This window comes from Heptranchias perlo, chromosome 16 (assembly GCF_035084215.1).
Source record: "Heptranchias perlo isolate sHepPer1 chromosome 16, sHepPer1.hap1, whole genome shotgun sequence".
Taxonomy (NCBI): Eukaryota; Metazoa; Chordata; class Chondrichthyes; order Hexanchiformes; family Hexanchidae; genus Heptranchias; species Heptranchias perlo.
Genome location: NC_090340.1, coordinates 45,349,214 through 45,361,347, shown reverse-complemented (window position 1 = coordinate 45,361,347; position 12,134 = coordinate 45,349,214). Strand labels below are relative to the sequence as shown.

Below are 12,134 nucleotides of genomic sequence, written 5' to 3'. Positions count from 1 at the left end.
CCTAGATAATCCTGGAATTGTGCCAGGGGAACAGTGTGGATGTGAGATAGTGAGGGATTTAGAGGGGACAAGTGCATGAAAGCATAAGTACAGTGGATGTGTTGAGCCAGGTGGAAGATCAAAGGAGAGGAAGTTATAAGTTTTAGACTGTGTTGTAAAGAGAGCAGGGTGATTGTTTTCTTTAGGGATGGAGGGTAATTATTAGCGGAGTTTGAAGCAGGCAAAGTAATATGAATGTTAAGGGATCAGAGATGGCTTTATCAAAGATAGAGATCTCAGATGTGGCAAGATCTGACAAGGAAGTCCAGGAAGTGACCGTGGGTGTGGAAAGTGAGACTTAGGACAAAACAGAAGGAAAGTTAGAGGAAAGGGGGCAAGTGGAACTTAGTTTGAAATCGGCAAGTATGAGAATCATTTGGTGCAGAGGAGAGGAGAAGAGAGAGCAGATTCCAGCTAGGAAGTTGATAGGAGACTTAGGAGGGCAGAAGTCAAGATGGATTTTGAGGGAGCGATGGGAAAGTGAATGCTCAAAGAAGGAGAAGGTATCAGAGAGTAAGGGTATTGCCCAAGGTGGGATCTAGAGATAACAGCTACCCTACCACCCCAACGTTAATAGATGAATAGTAGGGTGAGGTGGCCTTGATAAGGGAGAAAGAGTCACCATCTGAGAGATGTTTCAGTACGGACCAGAATATTGATTGAGTTATCTACGCTGAGATTGTGAATAGTGAGAGCCCTATTTGTAAGTGAGGCAATGTTTTGAAGGCCTGTGTGTAGTGACTGGGTAGTGGGAACCAGTGGGAGTGGATGGATGAAGGCAGGAGCAGAAGAGGGAGGAGATTGGAGATTTTTGTGCCTTAAAGGGGAGATTGGTAAGCTTGGTACTGAGTTAGGGTAACAAGACGGTGTAGATTCTTATTTCTGGGAAAACCAGTGAGCAGAGTTGGGATGTGCATGGTATTGTCACCACAATGAGGACATTCTCCATTGTGTAGAGTGGCACTATCTCTGCACAGTGAAACATAATAAGGACAGATCTAGCAGCCCAAATTGGACAGCCGTGAAATGCCGTGTGCCATCGCCATCAGAATTGTATACCACTTCAATCTGTGACATTGGCCCGGCACAACCCTCACTTCTTGAACCCCATCAGGCCAGAAGACCAACGCTGGTTCAATGGGCAGTGTAGAAGGATGTACCAGGAGCAGAATGAAGTACCAACCTAGTAAAGCTACAGGGATAGCTGTATGCTAAACATCAAAAGCAGCAGGTTATAGCCAGAGCTAACTGGTCCCATAACAAATGGATTATAGCAAAGCCTTCTAACTCTATTACATCCAGTCAAGAATTATAGTGGACAACCAGGTAACTAACATGAGGTGGAGGCTCTATGAATATCCCCATCCTCAACTATGATGGAGCCAAACAGCAAGGATGAATTGTCTTAAATCAAAAGTGGACAATCTTACTCGGCCATGTCCTGAGGTCCCCACCATCATAGATGCCAGTGCCTTTATTTTTAAATACTTTATTATTTTTATCTTGATTCTTAGAGCTGAATTTTGTGACATTGAAGTAAATAACAGCCTTTCTCTCCATACAGACAGTAGCTTTCATCATAGTTCCAATGAGTGACTGGTAAGTCACTGCTAGGAGGTGCATGGCAATGGCCCAGGAATGTCTTTCCCTCTGATTTAGCTCCCATACCCCATAGGGGTGTGCGTGGTTTCCTTCAATATCTTCCTAAGCTTTGCAGCTGGGATCAACAGCTTAGACTCAAGGTGAATAGAATGCGCACACTCTCCAAAGTACTGTATTACTAACCAACTTAATAAACTGTAGAGCTGAGCCCAATGTTATAAGATCAGATCAGCAGCTATTTGTCCAAATCCAAGATGATGGCTTTCCTTTCAGCTCAGAGAATGTTTTTGCTCCAGTCATGTTATTTCCTGTTAGCAGATAGAATGGTAAAAAACATATTTCCCACAATGTTATGTTGTGCTTAGCCTATTCTTCTAGAGTGTGCTTTCATGCACACATGAGATTTATTTTCTTGGCTCACTTCACTTGTGAAATCAGCTGGCACTACAAGTTACAGCTTGAAAGGGAGGCTGTTATTTTATGACTACGTCAGTCCACATAAAGATTAGCATTCAGGGTGAAAATAGAATAAAGCAATTGTTTAAAAATAAAGGTGAAGGCAGGAAACAGAATAATGCAATGACTTGATACACTATCATTTCACCTCTGGGACATTAAATTGGAATCCAGTCCAGACAATTAGATGAAAGTCGCACTAATAGTAAGGTCTGTCAAGTCTCAATCCACTTCCTACTAGGTTATGATACAAAATTGCCTACAGTTCAGGGAAGCCATTTAAATAATATCCTTGATGCCTGATTTGCTGGACAAGTATGGCAAAGACAACCCATTATGAAAATAGCAACATTAACATGCTACAATATGGGAAGCGCAATAATTTGCCAATCGTTATATCTATTATAGAACTTTTTTAAAGTTAGGTTGTTAACTAGAATATCGTCCGTATCAAACAAATTGTGGAATGACCAGAAATCTGAAGACATTGTTTACAAAATTTCTTCCAGGAATCCAGCCAACAGCATAACAGAATGTTGTCACTCTTAGTTTGGTCTATGTAAGTGCTTTACAGTACAAAAAAGATGCTTCATTCTGTTTTTTGCATCCCAAAATATTTCTGGTAATGCATCTTGCTTTACTTGGTAAAATCATAGCTGACATTTTTACAAAATACATAACTATCTTCCTTTACAGTTAAATAAAGATTTCAGCTAAGTTGAAAGAATCTATACTTTTATTTTCCATTTTTTTGGAATGCAGTTTCAGTTTGCACTTTTTAACAAAACACCAGTTCTTCAGTGTTTATTTCTAAATGTTTATTCATATTGTGTGTTCAAGTCCTGGGGTGGGGCTTTTTTGACTCTGAGGCGAGAGTGTCAATTTGGCAGGCTTTGCCCAACTGGAATCAATGCTACATGGTTAACATCCATCAATGTCCCAGCAGCGAGGACAGGTTTCAAGCTTATGTCCACACTGCCCAATGGATTAGGGGTGTGATGCCGTAAACACTTGGTCAACTTGCAGTAGAGGAAAGAGTGCTACTAACTGATTCCAGAGATTGCCTCAGTTTCATGGGAGGCAACTAGCCTCTGTTTTTAGTGATAGGTTAAAGTATGTTCAGTGATTGGGAAATCCTTTGAAATGCTATTGTATGTGAGTCCACAGATAGTGGGAAATAGACAAAATATATTGGGGTAGATATTCAACTCGCCCCCCCGGGTGTAAAACTGGCAATGTGGAATGGTTGCCTGTCATAGAAACTGCCCAATTATTTCAGCGGAAATTAATATTGTGCAATTTCTATAACAGACAGCCAATCCGCAGCTCCAGTTTTATACCCGGGCAGTAAGTTGAAGATCTATCGCGTTGTCTCTAATGGCTGAACCATCAAGGGAATTTTGTTCTAAAATGAATCAGGTCGTGCACTGCATAAAAGCATTGGCAGATATGCAAGGACTGTATGGCATATTATTTCAATTGCTGTTGGATGTCAAAAACAAATGGACTGTCAGATGGCCTGAATCCCCTTGTTCACACTTTAACTACTTAAGTGTTGAATATGATTATCTCTAAAAATTCAGACTGTTAATGTATTGAGCAAGTTAAGTATTGTACTATTAACTTCTTTCTGTGGCTTTCTGCTTCTTTGTAATTATCTTACTCGTAAGTTTTAGCCTGACCCTATCAAGTTGGCAGTGATGTTCGTGAAAGGAAAACTGCTTTTCAGATTGGACAGAAGATCATGATGGGCATCCATCAGTCTCTGATGCGACATACTTTAGTGTAGGTAAGGTAAGGGGTAATTGTCAGCTCTGTAGAATGCTGTCCCATTCATGGCATGTATAAAAGACACAGGTTTTGGCTCATAGGAGATTCAATCTGCTTATGGAAACTGCCTTTTGCTGTGAACAAAAGTTAATGTGGAAAAGGCAGAACCGTAAAGTGTTTATATGCAAAAGAAAAGAAGTTTGCCCAGCACATTTTCCCTCCCTTAACCTCTCCCTCCCTTAACCTCTCCCTTCATATAAACTCTCCTACCCATATTCACGGCCACCCCCCTCGACCTTGCCATCTCACATGGGCTCTCTACTCCCATTTTCTCGATCATAGATAAGGCCATCTCCAACCACTTCCTCGCATCCCTCCCATCCACATCCCTGTACCGCCTTCTGACCCCACATCCTTCTCCATCCACCTCTGGTATAAACTCTCCCCAAGTCATTTACAACTACAATTCCAAACTCCCAACTCTCTAGCCCTTGGCCTTTCATGCTCTTTCTACAGCTGGTGATAATGCTCAACCACACCCTCATCCACCTTTGATGTCCTTGTCCCCAGTAAAACTCTTAATCTCTGCCACCCTGGTTGTTCCCCCAGTATGGCTGTCATCTTTGCTCCTTCAAGTCCAAAGGGTGCAGACCAATGTATCTGGAGCACAACAGATTTAGCTATCCATAGCCAGATCTGGCTGGACTACATTAAGCACCATTGGGCCCTGTTCTCCTCTGCCAAAACCGCTCACTACTCCAGGATCATCCTGGAAAGCAAATATCATCCCCGACTTCTTTTCTCCACTACCAACTGTCTACTTAAACGCCTGCACCCTCCACCTCCAACTCCAGTGACAAGTGCAAGGAACTCATGGACTTCTTTATCACTAAGATTGACACCAACTGTTCAGCTGCATCCCTCTCTCCCTTTGCCCACCAAGCCAAACCTTCCCCACCAAGCCAAGCCTTCCCCAAGATTCTTCCTGCCCTAGCCCTGAACCTGCATCTTTCTCTAGTTTCTCTCCTATCTCCTCCATGCTCTCTCTGAGCTCATCTTATCCACAAGACCCACCACCTGCACTCTTGATCTCATTCCCACTAAACTGCTGACCACCCAATTTTCCTTCCTGGCCTCCATGCTAGCTGACATTGTGAATGGTTCCCTCTTCAAAGTCTTTGAACATGTTGTCGCCTCCGACATGCAGGCCCATCTTTCCTGAAACTTCATGTCTGAATCTCTCCAATCAGGTTTCCACGCCTGCCACAGAACTGGAACAAACAACTGATCAAAGTCACAAATGACATCCTCTGTGACTGCGACCATGGTGAACTCCTGCATCAATGTCCTTCTCAACTTCTCTGCAGTCTTTGACGCATTCGACCATACCATCTTCCTCCAACACCGCTCCTCTGTTGTCCAGCTCAGTGGCACTGCATATGCTTGGTTCCATTCTTATCTATCCAATCATAGCCAGAGCATCTGGCTTCTCCTCCCACCCCTGCACCGTTACCTCTGGGGTTCCCCAAGGATTTATCCTTGACCTCCTACTCTTCCTCATCTACACGCTGCCCCTTGGCAATATTATCCAAATACAAGGGGTCAGGTTCCCGTTAAACATTTGGAAGACCGACACCATCATCTTTGCCCCCTACCACAAACTCCGTACCCTTGCTACTGATTCCATCCCCCTCCCCGACTACCATCTCAGGTTGAACCAGATTGTTCACAACCTCGGTGTCCTATTTGACCTTGAGCTGAGCTTCCAACCCCGTATCCTCTCCATCACAAAGACCGCCTACTTCGATCTCCTTAACATCGCCCATCTCGGACCCTACCTCAGTCCCTCCTGCTGATGAAACCCTCATCGGTGCGCTTGTCACTACCTGACTCGACTATTCCAGTAGGCACTAATGTAAGTTTTACAGTCTGTGATAGTAGGTATATAATTTTTCTTAATATTTATTCCCGAGAGTTTTTTTTAACAGCTTTCTACATTAAAACCATGCCATCGGCCTACAACTCTACCCAACATTCAGCAGCACTGCCTATTGAATTAAATCAGAGAACAAGCTGAGCTCAGGAGGAGGTTTCCCGCTTTCATCCTGGGCCGATTGGATTGGTCGAGGTGACGACAGAGGACCAGCATCTTGTCGTTGGTCAATATTCGTGTCAATCACAATAACCCCGCCTTTCGCCGCCAGGCGTCGGTTGCCCTGGGAAGCTATGGTAACCTGGAGTTACCAATCTTAAAAGAAAATTCGCGGTCCACTGAAAGACTTCGTTAAGAATGGCCATCTATGAAGTTTATTCGCACCCGTCGCTAATTCGTTACAAAACAAGCATTTTCACCAAAACAACGCTGTTTTTACTGATAGTTTTAGGGCTCACGTACATCCCGCCGCTTTTGGTTGCTTACAGGAGTCATGGTGAGAGATTTATTTTAGTCAAGGGATGTACCAGTTTTGATAATGGCCTAGTTAGCAGTAACTTTGGATCTCTAAATTTATTTTATAAATGTAAATACTTTCTTAGGAATGCTGAATTAAAAATCTGAATGACTTAATATTTATTATTGTTGCACCTAACAGGATGCTGGAGTTGGGGAGGAACGTTAGGATCTCTCGAGATTGATGAATTGAGGATGGGCTGAATGGCCTTCCTCATCTGTAGTTAATTTGTGATCTTGAGTATAGAAAGCACAACTACAAACACAGTCCTAGATTAAAATTAGTCAGCACTGAAATTTGCTATACTGTGTACTTAATCCATTTGGTACTTACTGTGTTTTCAAGAGTTTGCATGCACATATTTATTTTATGAAGCTATTGTAAGTTTTGATTACAGCATGTTTGTGGGGGAGTACTTATTACATTTTTTGACATGGTTGTATTTTTTTTATTCGTTCATGGTATGTGGGCGTCGCTGGCGAGGCCAGCATTTATTGCCCATCCCTAATTGCCCTTGAGAAGGTGGTGGTGAGCCATCTTCTTGAACCGCTGCAGTCTGTGTGGTGAGGGTTCTCCCACAGTGCTGTTAGGGAGGGAGTTCCAGGATTTTGACCCAGCGACGATGAAGGAACGGCGATATATTTCCAAGTCAGGATGGTGTGTGACTTGGAGGGGACCGTGCAGCTGGTGTTGTTCCTATGTGCCTGCTGCCCTTGTCATTCTAGGTGGTAGAGGTCGCGGGTTTGGGAGGTACTGTCGAAGAAGCCTTGGCGAGTTGCTGCAGTGCATCCTGTGGATGGTACACACTGCAGCCACTGTGCGCCGGTGGTGAAGGGAATGAATGTTTAGGGTGGTGGATGGGGTGCCAATCAAGCGGGCTGCTTTGTCCTGGATGGTGTTGAGCTTCTTGAGTGTTGTTGGAGCTGCACTCATCCAGGCAAGTGGAGAGTATTCCATCACACTCCTGACTTGTGCCTTGTAGATGGTGGAAAGGGCTTTGGGGAGTCAGGAGGTGAGTCACTCACCACAGAATACCCAGTCCCTGACCTCTTGTAGCCACAGTATTTATATGGCTAGTCCAGTTAAGTTTCTGATCAATGGTGTCCCACAGGATGTTGATGGTGGGGGATTTGGCGATGGCAATGCCGTTGAATGTCATGGGGAGGTGGTTAGACTCTCCCTTGTTGGAGATGGTCATTGCCTGGCACTTGTCCGGCGCGAATGTTACTTTCCACGTATGAGCCCAAGCCTGGATGTTGTCCAGGTCTTGCTGCATGTAGGCACGGACTGCTTCATTAAGTGAGGGGTTGCGAACATCCCCATTTCTGACCTTATGTTGGAGGGAAGGTCATTGATGAAGCAGCTGAAGATGCTTGGGCCGAGGACACTGCTGCAGGAGCTCCTCAGGGCAATGTCCAGGTGCTGAGATGATTGACCTCCAATAACCACTACCATCTTTCTTTGTGTTAGGTATGACTCTAGCCACTGGAGAGATTTCCCCCTGATTCCCATTGACTTCAATTTTACTAGGGCTCCTTGGTGCCACACTTGGTCAAGTGCTGCCTTGATGTCAAGGGCAATCACTCTCACCTCACCTCTGGAATTCAGCTCTTTTGTCCATGTTTGGACCAAGGCTGTAATGAGATGTGGAGCCGAGTGGTCCTGGCGGAACCCAAACTGAGCATCGGCGAGCAGGTTATTGTTGAGTAAGTGCCGCTTGATAGCACTGTCGACGACACCTTCCATCACTTGTCTGATGATTGAGAGTAGATTGATGGGGCGGTAATTGGCCGGATTGGATTTGTTCTGCTTTTTGTGGACAGGACATACCTGGGCAATTTTCCACATTGTCGGGTAGATGCCAGTGTTATAGCTGTACTGGAACAGATTGGCTGGAGGTGCAGCTAGTTCTGGAGCACAAGTCTTCAGCACTACAGCCGGGATGTTGTTGGGGCCCATAGCCTTTGCTGTATCCAGTGCACTCAGTCGTTTCTTGATATCACGTGGAGTGAATCGAATTGCCTGAAGACTGGCTTCAGTGATGGTGGGAATATCGGGAGGAGGCCGAGATGGATCATCTACTCGGCACTTCTGGCTGAAGCTGGTTGCAAACGCTTCAGCCTTGTCTTTTGCACTCACGTGCTGGACTCCGCCATGATTACAGAGCCTCCTCTTCCCGTTGGTTGTTTAATTGTCCACCACCATTCACGACTGGATGTGGCAGGACTGCAGAGTTTTGATCTGATCCGTTGGTTGTGCAATGGCTTAGCTCTGTCTATAGCATGTTGCTTCCTCTGTTTAGCATGCATGTAGTCCTGAGTTGTAGCTTCACCAGGTTGGCATCTCATTTTTTGGTATGCCTGGTGTTGCTCCTGGCATGCTCCTCTACATTCCTCATTGAACCAGGGTTGATCCCCTGGCTTGTTGGTAGTGGTTGAGTGAGAAATCTGCCGGGCCATGAGGTTACAGATTGTGCTGGAATACAAGTCTGCTGCTGCTGACCCACAGCGTCTCATGGATGTCCAGTTTTGAGTTGCAAGATCTGTTCTGAATCTATCCCATTTAACATGATGATAGTGCCACTCAACACGTTGGATGGTGTCCTCAGTGCGAAAATGGGACTTTGTCTCCCCGAGGACTGTGCGGTGGTCACTCCTACCAATACTGTCATGGACAGATGTATCTGCGAAAGGTAGATTGGTGAGGACAAGGTCAAGTAGGTTTTTCCCTCGTGTTGGTTCACTCACCACCTGCCGCAGGCCCAGTCTGGCAGCTACGTCCTTCAGGACTCGGCCAGTAGTGGTGGTACCGAGCCACTCTTGGTGATGGACATTGAAGTCCCCCACCCAGAGTACATTCTGTGCCCTTGCTACCCTCAGTGCTTCCTCCAAGTGATGTTCGACATGGAGGAGGACGGTAGGTGGTAATCAGCAGGAGGTTTCCTTGCCCATGTTTGGCCTGATGCCATGAGATTTCATGGGGTCCAGAGTCAATGTTGAGGACTCCCAGGGCCACTCCCTCTTGACTGTATATCACTGTACTGCCACCACTGGTGGATAGTGTTGGAAGTCTCTGGGATGTAGGCTGAAATGTATGATTCTATCAGGCTGTTGCTTGACTAGTCTAAAGGGCAGCTCTCTCAATTTTGGCACAAGTCCCCAGATGTTAGTGTGGAGGATTTTGCAGGGTTGACTGGGCTAGGTTTGCCTTTGTTGTGTTCGTGCCTAGTGGTCCATCTGGTTTTATTCTAATTATGACTTTTTTTAGCGAGAGTTGTGCAACTGAGTGGCTTGCTAGGCCTTTTCAGAGGGCAATTAAGAATCAACCACATTGTTGTGGGTCTGGAGTCCCCTGTAGGCCAGACCGGCAGGTTTCCTTCCCTAAAGGGGCATTAGTGAACCAGATGGGTTTTTACAACAATCCGGTAGCTTCATGGCCACCATTACTAATACTAGTTTTTTTAATTCCAGATTTTAAAATTTTAATTAATTGAATTTAAATTTCTCCAGCTGCCGTGGCAGGATTTGAACTCATAACTCCTGATTATTTATCTAGGCCTCTGGATTACTAGTCGAGTAACATAACCACTATGCTACTGTATCCATACCTGTATTTACACTGGGTGCAATGCAGGTTTAAGAAATGAAGCTACTTATTTGTTCTTGGTCTCGGTTCTGGAAAACAAATGACTCCTGCCTTTTATTGATTGGGTTTGTTGTCCTTTGCTATCTAAGGTATTGGTTGGGAGTAGGGCAAGGGATGGTTGTGCCAAATAAGCCTGCCTTCAGCACTAGGTCTCAGACTGGTATTTCAACCAGATCTGGATGGAGCTTCAACAACCTTTGTTCGGATTGGGATGCATCTTACAGGTACTGCAGCTGCATGTTTATTGTGAGAAAGCTGCACTTTTTTGCAGCTAGCGATGAAAGCCATGATAGTATGCTATCGGTGAGTAGGCCCAGGAAGTATAGGAAATTGTCCTCTGGAATTGCATGGTCATAGAGCCCTCAAGATTGCTGTTCAGAATGGCTAAATATGAGGGTATGACTAGAATATGTGTAGAGAGACCACAATTCTTCTAGCAAATTTCCATTATCTAGAAGTGAAATTTATGGAGTTGTTGTGAGATATGTTATGTACAGTGTGAGCACGAATTGGCCCTCATGCATTTTGCTGCAGGTAATGGTGTTGCAAGTCCATACCTCTTCCCATCCCTCCTTCATTAGCTGGCAGCCTGAGTCTCATTTCCAAGCCTGCTTCAGGTTTTTTGGGTTGTGTTTTGTCAAGGGGGTATTTTATGTTGGCAGCAAGCGCAATCAGATGTAGCAGTCAGATACAGAATAAAGCTCCCACTGTTCTGTCCTAACAACATGCCTAAACCCCAACATCAGAAGAGCATCCCCTACTGCACCAGTGTGACAATTTCCTATTTCCCACAAAAGGCATCTTGTAATCTCTCTGAATTACATTAGCTGGTGCTAAATGAGGGACAGTTTTGTACTGTAGGCCCAGAACCACCATGAACTAGTTTGAGTTTGCTAGAATTTTAGGTTTACTAAGAAGTAAGAAGGTACATTTATCTGAGTCCAACATAAATTTTTTTCAAGATTCATACTGTCATAGAATCATACAACATAGAGGCCATTCGGCCAATCGTGTCTGTGCTGGCTCTTTGAAAGAGCTATCCAATTAGTCCCACTCCCCTGCTCTTTCCACATAGCCCTGCAAATTTCTCCTTTTCAAGTATATATCCAATTCCCTTTTTAAAGTTACTATTGAATGTGCTTCCACCACCCTTTCAGGTAGTGTATTCCAGATCGTAACAACTTGTTGCGTAAAAAAATTATCCTAATTTCCCCCCTGGATTTTTTTGCCAATTTTGTTAAATCTGTGTCCACTGGTTACCAGCCCTCCTGCCAGTGGAAACAGTTTCTCCCTATCTACTCTATCAAAACCCCTCATAATTTTGAACGCCTCTATCACATCTCCCCTTAACCTTCTCTGCTGTAAGGAGAACAATCCCAGCTTCTCTTGTCTCGCCACATAACTGAAGTTCCTCTTCCCTGGTACCATTCTGGTAAATCTCTGCACCCTCTCCAAGGCCTTTTATCAGAATTTTTAAAATAAGAACTAATTTGAGATCATAAGGATGTTAGTGCTGAGGAATAGAACTCTTTGCACTTCAGATACTCTATTTTAGCAGCAAGTACACCCACATATAGCAAAGTCAGATACAGAATAAGGCTCCCTCTGTTCCGTCCCAACAACATGCCTTAACCCCAACATCAGAAGAGCATCCCCTACTGCACCAGTGTGACATTTTCCTATTTCCCACAAAAGACATCCTGTAATCTCTCTGAATGACACTGCTAGCTGGTGCCAAATTAGGGATAGCTTTGTACTTAAGACCCATGTCCACTAGGAACTGGATTACGTCTGCCCAAACACAAGGACTCTTATAGCCTGCAGACAGAGGAGACTTTTATCTAGTCAGTCTGGGCTGGATTTGAACCCAGAGGTGAAAGGCCAGTATCTGACTACTACGTTGCCTAGTTCTCTATCAGAATGCTTTGTCTGGTATAGTGCCATACATGGGCTCTAAGCACAGTGGAATTCTGGCGAACTGCTGCAATGTGGAACTGAATGGTTGAGCGACATGAACTGAAGCTATTGACAGCATTTATTCCCAGCCTGCGCTGCCTTTGGAGTCAGCCTTGGCTCAGAGGTAGCACTCTCGCCTCTGAGTCAGAAGGTTATGGGATCAAGCTCTGCTCCAGAGACTTGAGCACATAATCTAGGTTGACACTTCAGTGCAGT

At 44.7% G+C, this 12,134-nt stretch overlaps 1 protein-coding gene across 1 annotated transcript in view; it reads left to right on the top strand.

Moving 5' to 3' along the window:
- tmem231 (transmembrane protein 231) overlaps window positions 1-12,134 on the top strand; it is a 52,875-nt gene that overhangs the window by 539 nt on the left and 40,202 nt on the right. The window contains exons 2-3 of the mRNA XM_067997502.1: window positions 3,768-3,886; window positions 5,856-6,296. Coding sequence (XP_067853603.1) covers window positions 6,158-6,296 — 139 coding nt within the window. The 5' untranslated portion in view covers window positions 3,768-3,886; window positions 5,856-6,157. The remainder of the gene's footprint in view (window positions 1-3,767; window positions 3,887-5,855; window positions 6,297-12,134) is intronic.